This window comes from Cottoperca gobio, chromosome 23, assembly GCF_900634415.1.
Source record: "Cottoperca gobio chromosome 23, fCotGob3.1, whole genome shotgun sequence".
NCBI classification, from domain to species: Eukaryota; Metazoa; Chordata; class Actinopteri; order Perciformes; family Bovichtidae; genus Cottoperca; species Cottoperca gobio.
The window spans coordinates 1,444,977-1,466,734 of NC_041377.1; the positions used below are offsets into that span (position 1 = coordinate 1,444,977).

The 21,758-nt window shown below is 48.1% G+C and overlaps 1 protein-coding gene across 1 annotated transcript; it reads left to right on the forward strand.

Annotated features, from left to right (window-relative positions):
* Positions 1 to 1,591: 1,591 nt before the first annotated feature.
* LOC115028421 (protein transport protein SEC31-like) lies at positions 1,592 to 20,567 on the forward strand. Its single transcript, XM_029462210.1, has 9 exons — positions 1,592 to 1,900; positions 5,263 to 5,328; positions 9,386 to 9,569; positions 11,126 to 11,536; positions 11,736 to 12,194; positions 14,508 to 14,660; positions 16,933 to 17,131; positions 19,448 to 19,524; positions 20,488 to 20,567. Exons 1-8 carry the CDS (start codon positions 1,733 to 1,735, stop codon positions 19,482 to 19,484), a joined length of 1,677 nt encoding a protein of 558 aa, XP_029318070.1. The 5' UTR covers positions 1,592 to 1,732; the 3' UTR covers positions 19,485 to 19,524; positions 20,488 to 20,567.
* The last annotated feature ends 1,191 nt before the right edge of the window (positions 20,568 to 21,758 follow it).

The window sequence follows — 21,758 nt, forward strand, 5'->3', positions numbered from 1 at the left end:
TTCGTTTTTTCTGGCCCTCGACTTCACTGTTTTGATTCGCTCTCCACATCCTCAGTGTTTTCCGGGTCCCATCTGTTTGCACATAAAAGCTGTAAAAACTCCAAATGTCAGACGATACGAAGTTAGCGACGAGCTGGTGAACAAAGTGGAGCGTTTAGCGGCTAAACAGCCAGAAATCTCCTTCAACAAAACAAAACAGCTGAAAGGAGAGGGAATATTGGACTTGCATACATCAGGTGGACTCACGGCTCCGGATGAATGCTAATGTCGCTGCTGAGTAAAGAGGCAACTGTTTGCTCGCACATTGTGTTTACCGCTTGTTTACGCAGGCCTCCGCCTAGTGACCAGAAAAATGTGTTGTTTTTAAGTGATGTATTTATTTAACTGAGAAGTCGCTTGAGATAGAAATCTCTCGTTGGAGGGAGGCCTGTCAGTTTAACTAGAAAACACAGCTGACAGGAAATACAATCTCACACCAGGAAGTGACTAAATGAAGCATTTCTCACTTTACGTGGACTGATCCAATCCAAACTTTATTGAAACATCTTAAAGATTCACAATCAGGACTCAGTTTCTCACAAGCATTCGAATCCGGGCCACAAAACTATTGCGATTTCCACTTCCAATCACACAATGCATTTTCTAGGCAGTGTCTTAGCAACTGGTATTGTGGCATCTGGATTACCCAAAAAAAAAAGCACCGCGGAGCCCCCCGGAGGGTCGGACAGAGGAAGACCTGGGACAGAGTGTGCTTCAGGGAGGGAGAAGTAAAGGAGAGGTTCATATCAGATGGTCATGCCAGGCTGTGGGGATCTTCTTTTGAATTCTTTCTCAGTTTTAGAGAAACATATTCGGGACAAATGTCTTCAAAACTATAAATAAAGAAATTGCAGCTGAAGCGGGACGTTGTGAAAGGATGTCTGCTTGTGTTTGGTCTGGTCACCATGGAGAACGCTGACTACTCCCTTGTTAATATTACACCAGGAGCGTATTTACTCTGTTTGTCCTGCACTGAAAAGCTTCAGATGAAGAATCTCAAACTGGAGTCACACTCTAGATAATAAGCTTTGATTGGAGATACAGATAGAGGGCTGTTAAGAACGTGCACACACACACACACACACACACACACACACACTCCACTGAGCTCTGATTTGTGGAATTGATAGGGTCCATTGTTTCCACAGAGCTTGCCACTATATGCCCTGTAATGTAATTAAAGGCAGGAGATTTATGCTGCTGTATAGCAGCCCAGAACCTGATCCATGTTGTGTCTGGAGTTGGCCTGAAAAGCCCTCTCTCTGTCCAGCTGCCCCTGGTTTCTGCTCTGGCCTGTGTCACTGTGTGGGGCTACAGCGCTGTTCACTTCTAAATTGGAAGCTTTGGTTTATTGTAGGCCTCGTTTCTGCCGTGCATGTGGAGGGAACACAGGGTTTAAGTTTATTATCTCCCCTCAAACTCAGAAGGGAATATTGTCTTCAGTGCTTTCTTACTTGCGAAGGAAACGACATGCATGAGAGAGTTGCACGAGTTCAGCAGGGTGGTAATTATTAACAGCCATTAGCTATTTAAGTAGAGTGACATGTCTTAGCCTCCCACAAAGAGGCATTGCTCGGTTCCTGGAATCAGTCGGGTACAAAGTGTGAAGTTTTCTTGTGACTTTAGGACTTCTGTAGTGAAATGTTACATTTTTTACCAAGACACTTTCGGGAAAGACTAGAGCTCGTTGGACATGTCTGCTGTGGAGAGAAGAGGAGCTCCAGAGCCTCACCGGGAAAACAGACCTTCCAGGAATCCGGATTTCAAACGTCCCAGGAGGCTCCCGGCTCGGCCCAGGCATCCCGTCAGCACGAGCACCTGGCTGCCTGACGGCTCCCGCTCTGCACCCCACGCTCACAGGGTGAGTCCGTCCATGCCCACCCGGCTCTCTTCCTAAATCCACAGCTGAGCGGCCCGCTGCCGCCACCGCCCACAAGTCCAATATCCCAAATGAAAGACGTCAAACGCTGCTGAATGAGCCCCATGTAGAGAACATGTGAGAGAAGATCCTAAGACCCGGAGCATCTGTCCAGCTCTCTGACACTAATGAATGTTAAGTAGGTTAGCTGCTGGTGTGCCACTGTCCCACAGGTCATTGTGACCGGTGGTGGCAGCGGGGCTGTGCTTTTGTCAGGCTGCGCCAACCCCCTGTGAGACATCTAAAATGGCTGGACCGCTTACTCCTGCACACAATCCCAGCACCAATAGTTTCCATATTGATCCCCCTTGCGTGCAGATTAAAGTATAAAAGAAGCTCTGTCCTGCCAGCGGGGGTCCCCACTGTCTCCCAGAGCTCATTTCAGGGTCACAGAGTCCTTGCAGCCCCCTGACCCGAACCCCAACGTGAACACACACAAACACCGGTGCGAGGCGGCACAGAAACCTTTCCAGGGATGAACCCCATTAAACGGGATTGGTCGGATGCTCACATTCACGGCTCATTATAGCTGACCCCGGCTTTCTCTCTCTCAATCTGGGTGCTCTGCCTCTTCTGTCCCTGCCTCTAACCTGGCCAAAGCCATGCTGAGGTGGTCACACCCGCCTTTTGTGTGCCATTGATGGCTCGGCCGTTTGCTTGATTGTTTTCTGAACTGGATCTCCTCATCGGCTGTGTTGCACCGCATTGTCGATTTCCTGCGGTGTGCTTTTAAAGTTTTTGTCTGGGCTTTACAAAAGTGCGCGGCTCTTTTGTCTCAACGTTAGTCGGTTTATCGACAAACCCGGCAGCTGATTTCTGTGCTGTGATCTGAAGCGCGGCCGCCGTCGCTGCAGTGGCAGAGTGGAACATATTTACACCGAGGGTGGAAGACACTTGCGTTATTGTAAGTAGTAACGGCAGCTTTACAGTGTAACGTCATTGTTGTGTTGTGTGGACATAGTGGAGCATGTAGTAGCTAAAGAGACAAACATTTCCCGAGAGAGACGTCAGATTAATGATGTTGCATCAGCTTAAAACCTTAAGGGCTTTAAAAGTGAAATCCTTCACACACACATGGCGGTGATATACGCGGGTTAATACGTCGGGGCTTGTTCCCCGCATACGTCTATATAATGTGTGTCCTTGGCGCTGACCTCACCAGGATGCGTCTCAGATTTGTGGCCCTCTGTTCAATGCCTGTTCCTTTAATTAAACGTTAATTAAATGCCTATTAATGTGCCCTGACTCTCAGACAGGGTGTAATCAGGTGAAACAGAATTAATAAAACATCCAGTGTAGTGCTCAGGAGAAAGGGAAGGGCTCCCCTGAGAAAGGCAGACAGATGGCGGCAGGAGTCACCAGAAAGCAGAGTGGGAGCGGGGATAAAGCAAAGACCAGTCACCACTTTGGTGATTAGCTCTAAATTGGTAATTTGATCTCGCCCGCTCCACCTACTCATTATTGATGGGACCATATTTGACCATATTTCCCCCTGCTGGCTCAGACCGGCACCACATCACTTCCTGTCTGCTCCAGTCCTGCCAGCCCACGCTGCTCTGTGCTCACTTGGATCTGACAGGAAGTGCCTTGAGGTGGAGTTTGCGTGCAAGCCGTCGACACGTGTACAGTGGAAATCCCATCTGTTAAGAATCTCCCTAATATCATCATCTTAATTGAACAAGGAAAAGAGGAGCAGCAATCACTTTAGATAAACCCTACATGTGATTATATGTGGGGGGTCAAACGATGACTTCAAAGGCAGCACGAGGCCACTGGATAATGCGTTTATGTGTGAGCTAATGAAACATGGCCTGGCTTTACAAATGGATGTTACGCTAATACTTTTTAGTGTGTCATTTTATTCTTTATTGTCACCAAATGACGTGATTAATCCGACTATAGTTGTTGAGATAGAGTTTCATTTAGTAGCTGGGTTGGAACCTTTGTGTCCCATGATCTTCATCAGCAGATGGCGTTAGACGAGTACATTAAGCGCCTTTCAAAACACGCGTTACAGGATGCTGTGCGGTAAAATCCTTAAGAAAATATTACTAAATTAAACACAGGCGAGCAAAACGCTTACAGAAAGCGCTCTCTCTGAAAATGTAATACTTTAAATAGGAATAAATAATAAGCATTGGGTCAGACGTGCATTCATTTCCTTTCCTGAGTTGCATTTTGCCCTCTTCGCTTTGCCCTATTTTCTGTTTCAGTTCACATAATTTCCCCACGCTGTTGTCGCAGGCCAACCCAACCCCCCAGCCACTTCATCCTCTACTGTCTCAAAATGTACTTGATTTCACATTCAGCATATAATTAGTACCAACAAGGTCATTGGGCAGCAAGCGCCCGTGGTTCGCTGGGAAATTGGCTACAATTAAGGCTTCTATTAAGGATGGAGAGCTTGCGAGGTATTTCTGGCATAATGTGCGTAATCACATGTGATGGGCTTTGTTCAGTACAACAGGTACGGGCTAAATGAAGCCGAGAGACAAAGGCGATGAGATGGCCAAACCTGACGCTGCCCTCTGGCCTCTCACAGTGGCACTGAATGGGTTTGAGAGTCTGGCACAATCTGGCAGAGAGCTCCACACCAGTGCACTCCAAATGGAAAGGGAAACGCACATGTATACACACATGAAGCTCCATTGTCCTCTCACCCTGCGAGCCCCTATTGCCCCCCCCTGTCGCCCACTCTGGTCTGGGGTTACAGCCCATGAATGAAGGGTGAGTCCTGGGAGGATCTGCTCTCTTGCTCCCTGGAGTGGACCGACTCTGGAGCTGACTCGGTGCTTCTGGGAGCTGCGGAGAGAGATGGATGAGCCGCTCTGCTGACTGCTGGGCATTGGCTTGTGGTGTGTCTCTAGTGATTGATGAGTTAACACAGCGCCCCCCTGCTCCACGGGTCAAACTGACGCACCCTGACCATTAAACCACCATACTGTCCTGAGGCAGATACGTGTTAAAAAAGAAAGGGCAAAGAGACGAGGCGTTCTGTGAGCAGATGTTGCAGAGTGCGTGCGTGGGAGAGCAGACTCCATCATCCAGTCCTTCTGCTGCAGGAGCTCAGACCTCTGGAAGAGCAGCTCAATAAGCAGGACAGAGGGGTTATTAATGCACTGGTGGGGTTTAAATGCCCTCTCACTGTGTGCTTTCGCCAGGCTTCAGTCATTGTTCCCGGGCTGAGCAGGAGATCTGGCTGATAAATCTGTTTCCAATGTTTTTAATAAACAACCTTTTGAGTTCTTGCAGTAATGAATAAGTTTTATATTTATTTGAAACTCTTTTCTCTCCTTCTCTCGCAGAGCCCCGTGTATGTGTCTTTTGTCAGCAGGGCCACCTTGTGGGATAGAGGACTCTGCCACTACACTGTAAGTGCCTAAATACTGTTTGAAGTTAATAGCTTTTTATATTCCTTCCCTTTCATACGAGCGAGCTCTTGTGGCCGCACTAACTTCTCCTCCTGATGAATGTCACCTTTTCATGTGCAGATGCACGTTCGTGAGGCTCGATCATTTGCATAAACGACATCTGTGAGCACGTTTGAGTCGCACAAAATGTTACCCAATGCACAACTCTAAATGAAAGAAAGTGAAGAAGAGTCGGGGATTATAAGACAACACATTACATCACTGTGCCAGGTGTTACAGATGGACGTGTACCTGGAACGAGCTGCATTAAAACCCTGAGGCTGCAGCAACTTACGTGTTCACGCTCAACAGTCCCGTCGACACACTGATCTGGTGAACGTGGATTAGGTTTTGGTTTATACGTCACTAACTGGTTTAAACTTGAATCCACTTTGCAATTTGTTTGGGAGTGGTTGTAACTAATATTAATTTCATTATTGATTGAGTCTGTAAACCATCGGACAAACACAAAGATATTTAGTTTACGATAATAAAATGGAAGAAATGCTGAAACTGAAACTTCTAATAACTATAATATTATAATGACTGATGGGACACGGGCATCTTTACAGTTCAAAATGAGTAAAGATTAAAACATTTAACACAATTCCAAACAACTAAACACACACACACACACCTCCTCTCTCCTCCAGCACTCAGAAGTCCCCACCTCTCCCCTTCGCTGAAAAGAGTCTGGGAGTGGATGTGCCACAATTAACAGTGGGGTTGCCATGGGGACAGCAGAGTTGCGTGGGCTGGCTTCCTGTCTTGGCCTCTGGTTAAACAAACAAGTGAAGTCGGCAGACAAAGACGCTCGCTGGTCCTTACAGCCTCATTTACATCCTCAACTGCCTTCAGCACTTGTGCCTCCAGCAGGTCGATCGGGCCTGACATCACTCTGCACCGCTGCTGCGATATCTAATAAATCACAAGGGCATTGTGATGCTCCCCGTCATGCACCGACACGACCTTTTACTGCAAGCGTGCCCCCGTCTAAACAGACAGACAGCCGACAAGAGGCTGTTGACCCAGCAGCCTGCATTATATAGAAAGCTCCCGCCCTGTCACCAGGGACACGCAGCAGCAATGGGACGGTGCAGGTCAGAATGCACAGGTGCCCAAACACAGCACTGCACAGCGCCAACTTAACACTTAATATATGCACGAGGAGTTCAACTGAGGTTTTATGGTATCGTGTTTTAACGCTGCACACTTGTTGCTACTCCTTGCCGATCAGCAGGAGGAGAGAAAGACTCCTGAACACGGGGGGGGGGGGGGGGTGTTGTGTTCTGTTGGAGAAGCGACCTGATTCTGGTGTGTTTGTCGAGCAGCAGCTGATGGAAGTTAAACTACACGCCCAGAATCCACCAACACGGACTGAAGTGACATCACTTGCACAATATGCAATATGACATGCAGTAGTACCCCCCCCCCCCCCAACACCTGTACACAGACCTTTTTAAGTAAAGTGCCTGAATACTTCTTCCACCGCTGTACGTGTCGCTGTGTTGGAGTCCTGTCCTCCTGTGCTGTGTTGTTTCAGGATGTGGAGGAGCCCTCTGGGGCTGCGGGGGCCTGTAAAGGGGGGGGGGGTCATTGTCTAACCATCGAAAGTAGAAAGTTGCTCTGAATGCTAAGCTGTATCTGAGCCTGGCTTCTGACACGAGCTGATAATCAGATTTACTCCCCTGAATCCACCGGACTCCACAATGCGCCCCACTGTCGTCGTCCCCCGCTTCGCCTCTTGCCGGCCCCCTCGCCAGCATCCCGACCCTTCAACCGCCCTCCCTCCTCCCCCGCAGCAAAGCTAATTACACCCCGCAGAAACACAAATCTCCATGATTTAAAAAGTCACTCTTTTGCAGGGGTTTAACCTTGTTAGGCCCTAAGCCTGGCAGCTCTGTGAAGAATGCTCTGTTCCTGCAGACACTGGGACATAGACACACTTCTGTCTGAGGGGTCGCTCGGAGGCAGTGTAATTAAGCGTGTGTGTGTGCGCATGTGTGTTATGTATGCTTGTGTGTGTGTGTTTAGAGGTGAGGGGGGGGTGAAGGAGCACACACAAGTCTGTCCTCTGTAGGCCATCTGGGACTCTGACTAACTAATAGACTTCCTACATTCATGGAGGCAGCGCTTCTTGTACGTCTCAATCAGGGAGCTGTTGACCACAAACAGGCCCGTAATGACATTAGCCGGTTCTGGCTGTGTGAGGACAGCGTGTGGGTTGCCTGACGCCAGGAGGTCAGCCTGTTTCCTGGGGGCCTGCAGGGGCCCCCGAGGGAGCCCACACGAGTGTTATGGGTGTGTACAGAAACGACATCATTACCTACTGTCTGTGGAAATGCCTTCCTCCGTTACAGTAACGCTGAGTCGTGCTTTGTCTTGAGAGACGCAGAAATATTCCAATTCTATATTTTAAACTGCTCTTTAGGGGCGGATCTCACACAGAAGCCTCGTCAGTGGGACCGTGTGTGATGAGAAACAGCGGTTCTGTATGTCTGATGTTGTAAGGACGTTAAACATTCGTGCCCGGACCTGTTCGGCAGAAGGTCGCGAGTTTGATGACGGCGGCCGAGTCTAGCCTCACAAAGCCCTCGCAGCCTTTTGACGGGCCTGAGTGACGGGTAATGAGCAGGCCGTAGGGGAGGAAGGCCCCCATCGCCGACTCTTGTTCGGCTGTTTCTACCTCACTTCTCTTTACTTCACAAGAATGCAAATCTTTAAAGCCTCCAGATCTGAGAAAAGGGAATCAGTGGAGATGGTGCAGGGATTTAAAAGCTGATCCTCCCTGTGTGAGTCAGACAGTGACCCCACCTTACTCCCTTTTCCTCCCCCTTCTCTCTCTCTCTCTCTCTCTCTCTCTCTCTCTCTCTCTGCCTGAAGGTCTCCTGGTTCATCGTTGTGTTCAGACGGATGTATCTGTGCATTTTCTGTTTGTTTTTATAGTGTGGAGCTGAACTTTGTTTTAGAAGAAGTTAAATAAAGCCCTGCGTCTGTGGGCCATTTATTACAACTGTTTGCTCTCCAAAGGTCCGCGAGGCACTGAATGAGTCGCTGGCACCGAGGCGTGTTGGCGTGCTGCCGTCTCTCCGCATTTCCAATATTGACCGTGGTCCCGACAGTGTACTCTGAAGAGTTTTATCACCCTTGAGATAATTCGTTGCCCTCTTTTCTTTTAAGGAGGAGGAAGGTTGTGGGTGGAAGAGGACGCTGGAGGTGCGATCTGTTTTTACAACACAAGGGGGCAGTGGTGGTACCATGCATCTTTTGAATTCTCCTCCACAAACCCCACCGTCTCATTCAGGCTTTTATTTTGTAGTAGCAGGGGACGAAGATGATTCTCAGAGTGACTTTTATTTTGTATATTGATTGAGGTTTAAATTAACAAGAGTTGCCATTGTCACTTCTCACACCGTCAGTCAAAGAAAATAAAGTGTATTTATTTGTTTCTTATATTAACTATACTAAAAAAATACAATAAGGTTAATATAATCAAATTATTAGATAGTTGTTTGTTTTTGTAAAAGGTTTTATTTGTTGATTTTCTTTTTTAATTCTTCCACGTTAAATTGTAGGAATTATTATGTTTTATTTAAAAATTTATTTATTTATTTGTAATTTCTGTATTGTATTATTTTCAAATTTCAAAATGTATTTTATATAAATAATACATAGAATCCTTTTGTATTTTTTATTTAGTTTTTTGTTATTCATTGATTATCTATTGACTTTATTTTTTTAATTATTTTTTAAATACTTTTTACATTTTTATTTGTTAACGTATTATTATTTATTGTGGATTTATTTTACTACTTATCTTAATTGTTGTTTTTTATTTTATTATTGTTTCTTTTCTTTTATAATTTTTTCTCTATTTTTTTATATTTAGACATTTTCTTAGAAATATATTTATATACGTATTTAATATATTTTTATATTTTCTTTAGCAGGATTAAGGGCATTTGATATGGACTATATGCACTATACTGAGAGTTTTTCTCCTCGTCTTCTCCACCAGGCCCCCGATCGTCCAAACCATCGTCCCTTGTTGTGTCCTCGCTTCTTGTCTCACATGAACGCTCGTCCTGAGGATCTCAGACCTCCTTGTTTCCTGAGCTCCAAGTCCAGACTGCAGCCTCCGTCTCAGGAGAAGATGCTGAACACACACACGCTCACTGCCGCGCGGACACGAGCGCTGGAGGGTGAGGCTTACCAACAAACACCTGGTGCTTTCACACCATCGCAGCCTCAACAGGAGGAGGGCACTGGCTCCTTTGACTCCCCAGCTCTGCTCATTAACAATTTTTCTGGCCTTTTCTTCCTCTCCTGGAGCAGTGGAGGTAGAGGCCACCAAGCTCGTCGTTAGCTCTTAATCTCTCTCTGTGGCTGTGTTTGGTTAAGTGCAAATCTCCTCTCTGGCGAGGAAGTGCCCACAGCGCCGCCCTCCTGGTGCTCTTCTGGTGGGAGTGAAAGGACGGGGCCAGGGAGACCTGCAGCTCCTTTCAGAGCCGGCCTCTGATGTGAAGGCATTTTTTTCCCAGCACACACCTCCGCTCCACAGCAGGGCACTGCTTTCACTATGCTGGGGTGTGTGTGTGTGTGTGTGTGTGTGTGTGTGTGTGTGTGTATAGCAGAGGAGGGGGTGTTTCTCAGCACCGGGGTCTAATACTAATTATTCTGCCATATGGTGGTCGACTCCCTCACAATCGTCCTTAACCCTGCTCCCTGAAGGAACGTGCTGCGCCCTGCGCCTTGGCGCTCTGACACATGTCATTCACATGCACATCGGCACACACGCATACACATGCACCAGTTCATGAACTTGTGTGTGTGTGTGTGTGTGTGTGTGTGTGTGTGTAAGTAACAGATGGGAATGGCAGGGCATTGTAAGAGGAGGCAGTGCAGAAATGTGCTCTCCAATGCAATCTCTTTATCCCCCTTTGCTGACTCCTCTTGGCGGAAGACTACCCAGGAAACAAGAGCAGATTGTCTGACACCCTCCACCCCCCCATCACACACACTCTCTCTCTCACACACACACGCACACGCACACACACACACACACACACACACACACACACACACACACACACACACACTCAGTGATCAACAAAAAAATAGGAAGAGAAAAGAAAGGGGGAAGAATGGGGGAGGCGAGAGGGAAATGGGCGGCGCCGGTTGGAGTTGATGTTTGTGGAAGAGAAACTCCGAGGGATGAAAGGAGAAGTTGAGAAGAAGACAGAGGAGTTGTAGAAGGAGATAATGAGTGTCGTAAGAAGAGAGAAGGATGCTTTTGTTTCCAGTTAATTGATTAATTCTTAAGAGTTTGATCAATAATAAGAAAATATTAATTTGCTGCAGGTTAATTACAGCCTCCAACCAGATGAGCCGCTGTCACATTAGTCTCTGGAGGTGTGACGGGGGCAGATCCAGTGGAATAGGTCGTCCCAAATAATACAGAAAGTTATCCCAACACTCACTTGTTGTAGGACACCTGTGTGACTAACTCCCCTCAGGTCTAATGGCTGAATATTGAGTTTGGAAACACGCAGCTGCTCCGGCGGTTTCTCTCTCGCTGCCTCTCAGCAGGCCGACCCACCCGGCAGGGAAACACACACTTACTCCAGGACCGAAGTCACAAGCAGACTTTAGCCACACCACACCTGTCCACAAGATGAGAACATCCCATGAGCAGAGCATAAGAGAAGCACGCCTATAGAAGATCTTTAAAGAAGTGTTTTGTGTTCTTCCTTTAAAGGTCACGTCCATCTCAATCCAGACGGAAGAAGGAACCGTGTGCAGATGACCGGAAGCTCTCCTGCTGTAGTCGTCCCCTCTCTTCCGCTCCCTGCTGCTCCACCATCATCCACCTTTAACCCAACACCTCCCCACCTAAACAACCTTCACGACGACTTCGAGACGCAACAAAGTAAACCCGACTCTGTGCCAGCGTCTCCCTCCCGCCCTCATCCTGCCTCGGAGGGAAAAGAGGAATTTCACGAGAGGGAGCGAACACCTGCTGAGCTGTCCGTCACAGAGTCACCAGAACAATCGCCGCCGCCGGCCTCCACCATCTCACACGGGTCTCTGTCTGATTTTAGTCGTCCACCATCGAGCCTGTTCAGCCGCAGCACCGACCTCGCCAGTGGCAGCAGCAGCGTCCTGTCTGGTAGCGTCCTCTTTCATGTGACATGCTGTGTGTGTGTGTGTGTGTGTGTGTGTGTGTGTGTGTGTGTGTGTGTGTGTGTGTGTGTGTGTGTGTGTGTGTGGTTCTCACTTTGAAAGATAAGTGTTTGTTTTGATTAGTGACACGTGTCTGAACTGATGACAGCAAGTCATTCTAACTTCTCTTTGTGGTTTTGCTGCAGATATCCGAGACTCAGACCCTGAAGGCAGCACTTGTTTCTCTCCGCTCCGGCCTTGCTCGGTGATGGAGTCACCTTCGGGCTCTTCCCCTCCAGCAGGATGCAACCCTCGCCAATCATCCACGAACGCTACGGCCACGCCTCCACTCTGTGAACCCCTCCCACCTCGCCCAACGTCGGGTGTCCGTCCTCCGTCTGATGAACCTCTGAGTAGGCGTGAAAGCGCAAAAACAGAGAAGCTCCACCAGGATGCATCTGCAGATCCCGGCCTCCACCCGTCTTTGGACTCCGATCACGGCCTCGTTACCTTGGCGTTCCCCTCCACTACTTGGTCTTCCTGCCCGAGTCCACAGATGACCACTCCCCGCTCCGGGTCAGGACCAAAGCTGACCCCTCCTGCATCAGTGACTCTGCTGGAGTCTCATCGCTGGCCCGTCCTGCCTCCCATCTCTCCTGTCAGAGGTGAGAAATGAGCTCCGCCGCCCACATATGGCTCGTTCACAGCCTCCTCCCTGCCCGGCGCTACGCTCCTGCTCATGTTCTTCGGGGCCCGATTGTCCTTAACATGGCTGGACATCCACCCATAGACAAAGACACTGTGCCAGACACAGAGAACTCAAAGCCTGCTTCCATAGTGAGGTGTTGTGATGCTCCTGCCCCCATGAACACGTTGTGAAAGCATTGCTGTCAGCCTGTTTTCCCCACCTCCTCCCACGCCGTAATAAATAACGCAGAAAGCTTTTCATTTTCCTCTAAATCAGCGATAGAAAGGAGGGCTTTTGATGAAAAGCTGGTACCGTTTGATTCCCTGTTCAAAGGCATGAGGCCCCAACAATAGAAGTCGCGGTGCCTACCTCGTGTGCCGTGCCTCTCAGCCCCGGCTCCCCCGTGCCTTCGCTATTCTCTGGGCTCTGAGAGGGAGACGTGTAGCCGATGGTCATAAATCCACACTGACCAACGCTCGCTGACGGCAGAACACTGAGGCGGGCCGCCACAATAGAATACCTCCGCAGCTTTCCTGCGGACACTAATTTACCGTTCCCAATGGGGATAAAGGACGGGGCCACTGACATCTGACTCCTCCTGGGACTTTATGAAAGAGAGCAAACAATGTGGAAATTGTGTAGGGATTTTCTCTTTTCTATCAGAGACATCTACTGTTCTCTGTGTGGTGCTGTGCTGCGGGGGGGGCCCACGCCGCATCAGATCCCGCTGTTCTCTTCATGGCACACACACAGAGCGAGTGTCACTGGTTCATTTATTCCACTGCAGATGGAGGCAATTCAAGTTCAATGTGGCCTCAACATGGCTTGTGTGTAAAGCTTAAAGGTTTATTACAACGTTTCGTAGTGGCGCCCATCATTTCTACTTGTCGTGAGGACTTTGTTCTCACTGGTTCCGGCTGAGACGAGGAAAAGAAACACCTGATGTGTCGCTTGTAATCCAGCGTTGCACAGGTCCGGCAAACTTGTGGGTAACTTTTCGGCCCATGTTCAGACAGACAAATGAAATGAGAGGTGATTTCTGTAGATGTTGTCCTTCATCACCCACAGCATGGTTCTTTGAGACCCCCTACAATCCATGCTGTGACCCTGAGTGACCTGTTTTGAGCCACACATCCAGTGTAACTGTCCTTGACAATGAAGCGGGGCACTGGCCTGGCCTGGCCTCCCCACTCTGGGCCTTTTTAGCCCGGCACAGAGAAGGCCTTGTCTGCCTCTAACTCTGTCATATCAAACTCGCTGACCCCCCCCCACCGCCACCTTTAACCTCCCCCGTAAAAACTCACCCTGACTCAGTGCAGCCCTGCACGTCTGCTGAGAATGACAGCTGAGTTGACAGCAGCAATATGCTTTGAAGTGTCAAGTCAAGTCCTGCCATTGTCTCTGTGAGGAGAGCGCAGAGCCGCTCAAGTGCACAATAGTGCAGTGGTGTGTGCGCGTCGTTGTTCACATACTTGACCGTGTGAGGGTGGCTTCATGTGTACATTTAAACTTGTCCATGTGGGCAGACACGAAGGAGCTGAGTTTGCCTTTTCCTTTTAGAGCCTCTGTATATATTATCCTTTTGTCCGGGCCAAGCTGTTCTGCATCTCTAATGTGAGAAAAGCCCGGACAAGCCCCCTTTCAGGACGGCGACAAAACCCAGCACCCGGTGGAGCAGTTTCTAATCCTCTGGTTTCTAAACCACCAAGAGTTAAAAAGTTTCTTGTTTTGATGGTTTGAGAGGAGTAATTAGTGATTAGCTTGACAGTTTTTACCGTTCCTGTGAGCGGTAATTAAAGCTTAAGGGAAGCGTTTGTCGAAGGTGAGATGAGACTGCTTTCTGACTGCAACGTACCTTCGTACCTCGCCTGGGGGGGGGGCTTCACTCATGGAGGTCCTGGGCTAGTGTTGTCCACTTGTCAGAGTGTAAAACCTGGAAGGGACGGGCTTTAACTAAACTCACAACAAGATCCAGCGGAGATTTAAAGACTGATATCCCCCAGGAGCTTCTCTTTAGCCGTCTGCTTCTCTGCTCTTCTTTACTTACGTCTCATCTCTTGTGAGGAAAATGTCTTTTTGTACCTTGAAACAGGAAAATGTTTTTTATCTTGAGTAAGAAAATCAAAGATTTAATAATCCTGGCTTCCTGCATCGCCCCTCTCGCTCATCAGCTGTTATTATTCCTGCACCTCCTAATGAAACATCCCACGTGCATCATTAAAGTTGCATCTAATCCTCATCAATGTGTTTATCGTCATAACTCGGTACACCCACTCTGTGCTGTTTGCAGGACGCTGTGGCACGGCAGCGTCGCGCTTCTCCGAGCTCAGCTGCAGTCAGTCTCGCGTGTTTGATGAGCTGGAGGCCATCGCCCCTCGGTCCACTTCCTGTTCGTCTCTGGACCAGCCGTCGGACTCATCCGGCTGCTGCTCACCCGACACAGGTGCAAACACATACCAGTTTATACCAGCTGTGTTGAGAGCATGTTAGCATGATGACGTGTGAACGCAGCTCACTGTGGACTCTCTTATTATATTACACCAGCACGTGTTTGCATAATTATGTGACTGAATATCATATCTGCCAACATCGTGTTGCACTTAATTTGTTTGTTGTTGTTTCCATCTCTGAGCGTCTCGCAGTAACGTCTTAATTAGACGTCTCTCCTTCCTCTGACTCCGGCCTGGTTACAGACGGGGATGGGCTTATCTGAGCGCTCACTGTGTCAGCTCTTTGTGTTGGCCCATGTTGCTCAACAAAAGCGGAGCAAATGCGATGTGTGTGTGTGTGCGTGTGTATGCCTGTGATAGATACCGTGTAAATGTGTGTGTGTGTGTGTGTGTGTGTGTGTGCTGGAGGTGGTTCAGCGAGCTGCAGAGAGAGACGTTAGCCAATGAAGACTTCTTCCACCTCCCTCGTAGCCCGCTAATCCCTGACAAGGTGTTTAACCTGCTTGCTTGACCCGAACCTCCATCTGACCCCGACGACCTTTGCCCCGAGGATCAGGGCGACCGCTGCCGTAGAAACCACAGCGTGATAAAATCAACTCGGGGCTCAAGCCAAATGTGAGCTAATGCTCCAGACTGATTGTTATCAGCCTGACATGAAGCAGGATTTACATGTGTATAGAGCGCGGCTGATTTAAAGCTCCACTGAGCAGGACCTGCAGGGACACATGCAGATATGTTATCGGCCTCCATCATAAAGTGGCAGAACTGAGAAGAATATTTAATCCTTATATAACTGATGTGGGGACCCGGGCCTGCTTTAAAAAGAGCAAATATAAATAACGGATTGAAAGGCGACACATGTTTATGTATGCGAGAAGCTTTGTCTCTGCAGTCCAGTGGCTCTTTGTCTTGCACCTGCCTGACATGATACTCCGTTAACAAGCAGTTACGGTTGAGACGAGCAGCAGTGAGTAATATTTGAGATCAAAGCACAACGCGAGTCCTCGCCGATCGCTCTGCGGTGGAAGGTCGTGGACAGACGAGGCAGTTTGACACAAATGCTGAGTCGTTAATTGTTCAGCGGTGTGAAAGTGAGAAATTTGCATTTGATCATTTGATTATGAGGACGTGAGAACTGACTTGAATTTCCTGGTGAACATCCTGTTTATGGGATGCAAGTGTGTGTGCCGCCACATTATGTTACACACACACACACACACACACACACACACACACACACACACACACACACACACACACAGTCATCCCGGGATTTCCTCCCAACGACTCCTTCATTTATCAGTTCCTTTCTCTCACCTGAGGGACCTACAGGTGTGTGTGTGTGTGTGTGTGTGTGTGTGTGTGTGTGTGTGTGTGTGTGTGTGTGTGTGTGTGTGTGTGTGAGTGTGAGTGTGAGCAGAGTGGACACGTTGCATAACACAGTTATCATGAACTGAAAACTTCAGGGCTTTTTGGGATGTTGCTGGGAAAGTGTGTGTGTGTGTGTGTGTGTGTGTGTGTGTGTGTGTGTGTGTGTGTGTGTGTGTGTGTGTGTGTGTGTGTGTGTGTGTGTACGTGTACCTGCGCGGGGTACCTGCAGCAGAACGCATTGCGTGAAATCCCCTCGGAGAGGAATGGCAGCTCCACACCCAGCCAGCGTGGGCCGGGGATTTGCATGGGCACTGAGCCACACTGTCACTGATCCCCTTTTAATTGGGTGTGACGATAAGAACTTTGGAGCCCAAGGGGGGACGTGGGGGTGAGTTGCTCTTGGGTAGGGGGGTGTGGGCTTGTTGAGAGAGTATCGGGTATTTACAGTCATTTCCTAATCCAGTTCAACAAGTCATTCCATGTATTGTGCTCATGTGTAAAGGTCAAGGGCTGTAAATGTAAAGTCGTATTTAGTATTTCTATACATTTATTATCTGCATCTACACAGACATTTCACAGTATGTTGTAATCTTTGAGGACTTGTTGCACATTGTAAACATGGTTATATTTGATATGTAAGTACTCGTTCCTTCGTCTCACCCCTGCCTCTGTGGATGGCAGTGTCAGTTTGTTTCGCCCCAGGAGCTGGAGAACGTTGCCGGGGGAGAGGGACGTCTAAGATTCAATCACTTTATTGTCTGCTCATTCTTTAGCAGCTGCCTTGTAGATCAGTGTTCAGTTTGTGTAGCCAAATGATTTGCCTACACAAAAGCGAATCCAGGATGCCGCAGGATATTTTTCAAGTATTTCAGACTTTGTCGTCTCACCCTGCAGAGTTGTCTCCAGGCCTGGCGGCGCTGACGGTGGGCTGTGACTCGGGGAATCTGGGCTCCCTGTCCCGGGTCCAGCTGCTCCTCCTGGATCGACCGGAGCCCGATACCCCGCTGAGTCCCTTCGGTCAGGAAGAGGAGCTCTCACCGGGTCACTGGGCCGACCTCAGGATGCAAGTACGAGCCGGGATTGACTTCAGAAGGTGAATAATGTGTAAATGAAAGCCCCTCTTCTCTGAAACATGATAAATGATCAAATCTAGTAATAAAACAACATTATTAATCACTAAACGCAACAATTTGACTGTGGAAATGTATTGTAATCTACAAATATTCACTGAAATTAACACATTTCCACATTTAAAGGTTCAAATGTTTAGGATAGGCCGGCATTTAAAACATTAACACAGTGAACTAACATTGTTCACTAATACAGGTCAAGTCTCTTCGGCTGCTGACCGGCTGAATTGTGGTATTGTTGCCCTGCTGACTGACTGACAGGCTTTACACAGGAGTTAATGCAACACACACAATAAAGAATACATTAGAATACAATAAATATGTCATACAGCTCAAATATAAACATTGCGGATTGTATGGATTCATTTAGAGCTGAAATCTGGCCGCTGTTTATTTGGAGCAGGCGGCTCAGATTTACACACTGAAGCGTATTCATGCAGAACCAACAACCCTTTGTCTCAGGAAGTGTTTGCTGGTACATTTAAAGACTTGATACAAGCAGCTCGTAGACGCCAGGAGCCAAAAGAGGAAGTTTACACTCAAACGACAAACTTTGAGTTTTCTTTTAAACTATTGAACTTTTGTTATTCGGTCAACAAGTGCCTGTAATTTATTTGTGATCATGTGTCCTCATTACTTGAGATTTAATTTATAAAGTGCTTTTGTGACTGACAAGCAATCTCAGTTCCCTGAACCTCCTGCTCCGACCGATTCGTCTGACAGTTTGAATGAGATCGTTTGATAAGCAAAAACCGTCGCCTTAATAACAGGGAGCAGTCAGACAGGTGTGTCTGTGTGTGTGTGTGTGTGTGAGTGTGTGAGTGTGGTACAAACACACATGACCAGACAGCGGGAACAACACTGGGTGTGTGTTCTCTGTCCGCGGCCGGCCTTGAGAGTAAGCGATGCCTTTATGGCGTCAAGCGGCTTTTCTTTTAACGAGCTGTGATACCGCCTCTCATCTGCTCCCAGGCATGCTGCTGCGAGCTCTTAACTGCTTTTTTTTCCTGAAGGTGTGGCCGCTCAGAGGAAAGGGTTGTAGGGATATCAGTATGTGCCGCATTAATAAAGATCAAACCGCAAACGTGGATCATTAACCGGGAAAGTCCGACTGAGATAGCCGGAGACACTTAAAACCAAGCACTGCATGCAATAACAGTGGATAAGAAGCTGAGACGAGTGTGCAGAAAGGTGTGTGTGTGTGTGTGTGTGTGTGGGGAGGGGGGGTTCAGATGCTGTTCGACCATCTGACAAGTTGAGCCATTGTGACACTTTTAGACACCCATCTCCAATATTGGCTTCATTTAAAACACACATCCAGGAGCAGATGTTCTGTTTTGGTGCAACCTCACAGTTCAGAGTTCATCTCCATTCAACGCTGGCCTGCACGTGTTCATGGTCGGCCAGTAGAAGCCGAGAGATGCACTGTTTAGAAGTGCCTGTTATTTGACAGCATGGAGTCAGAGACTGGAAAAAGAGGGAGATAGAGGTTCCTAAGGATGGAGTCTAACCCAGTGCAGTAATGTGGAACGCCCTGTAGCCCCCCGGCGACCAAGACGCTTCAGAAATCCTTATTTTAGTGATGCGCCAACATTTGATATCTCAATCTTTAACGATGCGAAAGTCTTTGTCAGATGACGTCGTCTGAAACAGAAGAGATGTTTTGTCTTTAGACTCGGTTGGATGACACTCATTACAAACGTGTGTGTGTGTGTTTTATGAATGACCCTCAGCGACGCCATTGTATCGGCGTGGCTGCGGAAATCTCAGAGGCAGATATCTCAAAACCCAAATAAATAAATCTAAACCTGTCTTTCACCAGAGGTCGGTGAAAGAAAGGTTGTTGTAGCTTTGGCTCTTTACCAGCAGAAGACAGTATGAAAACCATGGAGGCTTTGTTTTTGGTATTAGCGCTTCTGACCCACCAATGTCTGAGTTTGCTGGATGCTTGTCTTTCCTCTCTGTGTCTCCAGAACAATGTTTGCACCTGGCACGCTTCAGCAGACAGGTGCTCCTCCAGGGTTTTGTGGCTCTTTTTTTTTTTTGCCATTATTTGCTCAGAGTCTAAAAACCATAATTGGAACTAATACACTACATTACTCATATATGAGCACACACTCAAGTACAAAAGATGAGTGCATGTCGATGTGCGCTGGAGGCGAACGCTTATGTACACACATGCAGGGCGCACACGCCTGCCTCCCTACAAGCGCGACTGCAAACACACAATTGCTTCCTCTCCTTTTGGCTTGACGCTGTCTCCTGTGTGGTTTTGTCAGGTGTTCTGAGGCCCCTCACAGCTGGCAGCATCTCTGAAAGGTGTGACTCCTCAGGGAAAGTCCAGGAAAACAAATCGGTGAGTGCCGCTGCCCCTTGTGAAACCGCTTTTCACTCTCTACCCCCCTCCTCTGTTCATCTATCAGATTTCCTTCAAAAGCAGGACTGCTCCTTGTCGTGAGCAAATGCTAGACCTTCGAGAATCAACTCCCATCAGACAATAACCCCAAACCTGCCGCACGCAGTCACCCCGCCGCACAAAGACCCCTTTTACAAGCTTGAACCGGCATGCATTCATAACTGTCGTTCCAGTAAGAAGTGCCAAATTGTTGTTGATAATTGAGACACAATATAACAGAGGGCATGCGGCGTGCAGCAGGTGTGTGGTTAATCAGTCACGGGCTGCAGGAGGGGGGAGGCCCGACGGTACAGGAGCAGGCAAGGCTTTTACACCAGCTCATTGCTCCGTCGCAGGGGGGGTGCGCTCGGCTAAACGCCCGGCACGCTGGGATTCTTTTAGAGGATGCATCAGCACTAGGATCAGACAGGGGTTGAGGGGTGAGGGGTCAGGGGGGTAAACAGGGCTCGCGCATGCTGGGCTGCAGTGGAATGGACGCAGGTGCTCCACGTGATCTACGATTAATCTCCCCTTTATGACGAATGAACGGGCCCCTGAAAAGCATGAATGAGACTCATAAGCCCCCCGCAATTATGTCGAACCACAATGACGAGCTGGAGTGCTCAGAGAAGGATTCATACGACCATTTGCATAATGCACCTCACTGAAGCAAGTATCCACACACTGGAGTATTTACAAAGAAGAGAAAGTGATAAACCACTGGTATGTTTGGAGTGGGACGAGCGTCTGGGTCAGGGTTGGGAATATATTTTCTTTAAGTGATGCCCCCGATGTTCAGGGGATGAATCTTTATCCTTAGCTAAGCGAACCACAATCCACAATCATTCCTTAGCTTTGCAACTATTAGCAGGCCGAGTCGTATCACATTGAGGTTGAACTGTTATGGGTTGATTCTGCTTGCAGGATCCGTCTGAAGGTGATTCTGGGTCACCGTCTTCATGGATCATAGACCAGAGTCCATCATGCAACATGTTCAGATCCGCCCATTCTCCCTGCAGCTCTCCTAACGGTACTGTATCCCTTAAATCTAACCACAAAAACAATGATTTCTCTTTATCTGTGTGTGCTGCTATGACATATCAGCTCTCTGGTAGAACTGGCACGCTCTCTTAAGAGCCTATAACAACAATAGTTAATCAATACAAGAGCCCATCTTCACCATTAGCGTCTGATCCGGTAAAAGCCCACTCAGTCCCGGTCAGCTCTGGTTTAAGAGGAGCCATTGTCTCCTCACTGTCAGCGCTATGTTTGGCGTTCCCTTGCCTCCGGTACACTTAAGCCTGCTAATCCTTGCTCGGGCCAGCTGGCTCGCAGTATCACCTTCACCTGTGTGGCCGGCTTGTGTACATTCATGAGTGATGGTTCGGAGGCAGCGCTTACTGTACGGACCACAAACACTGGAAAGCTGGCAGCACAAGACAGGAAAAAGTTCCGCTGACATACCGTCCCAACATGGAAATGGAGAAGCATCCTTGAGCCGATCGCTGGCTCCTTTTCCTCCCATCTTCGTTCGACCACATCTGTCAGACTCAGTTTCTCTCCCGGTGACTCACTCGTCCAGTATCAGTCATTGTTCAGTGTCGCTAATGGTCCACGGTTACGCTGTATTCCTCGAGGATGTTACAAATGCATCCATCAGATGAGAGATTGATTTGTCTGAGGGCCAAGCTGCAGCTAACCGGCTCAGCGATCTGTCTTTGTAATCCAACATGGCTGATGTGAAGTTTCAAGGCTGCTGAACTTAATTATTTCGTCACACAGTGTTTGTGATGAAATGGAGAGGGCTGAACTATAGATCATGCTGTGTACTGACAATGCATCTATCTTTGAAATGTTTTGACATCAGTTTTCACAAAATGTACAGGAACAATGACCGTGTTGGGGTCGTTCTGATTCATTTTAGATTTGGGGGCTGGGTACATCTACAATCCAACAAGCCTACTGATGAGCATGAGATGCTTGCGTCATTGCATCACAAGAAGTTCTTAGTTTTCAGGGCTGCTGGAAGGTGAGCTCCAACTTTACAGGTCTAAACCAGTTTACTAGTCATGGGAATTATTACTCATCCTGTGAAAGTAGTTAAACTCTTTATTTCTTGATCTTCTGGAGGACCTTAACGTCTCAAAGCCTTAAGCTTAGATATTAGACATTTTTAAGGGTTCACTTGGGCATGG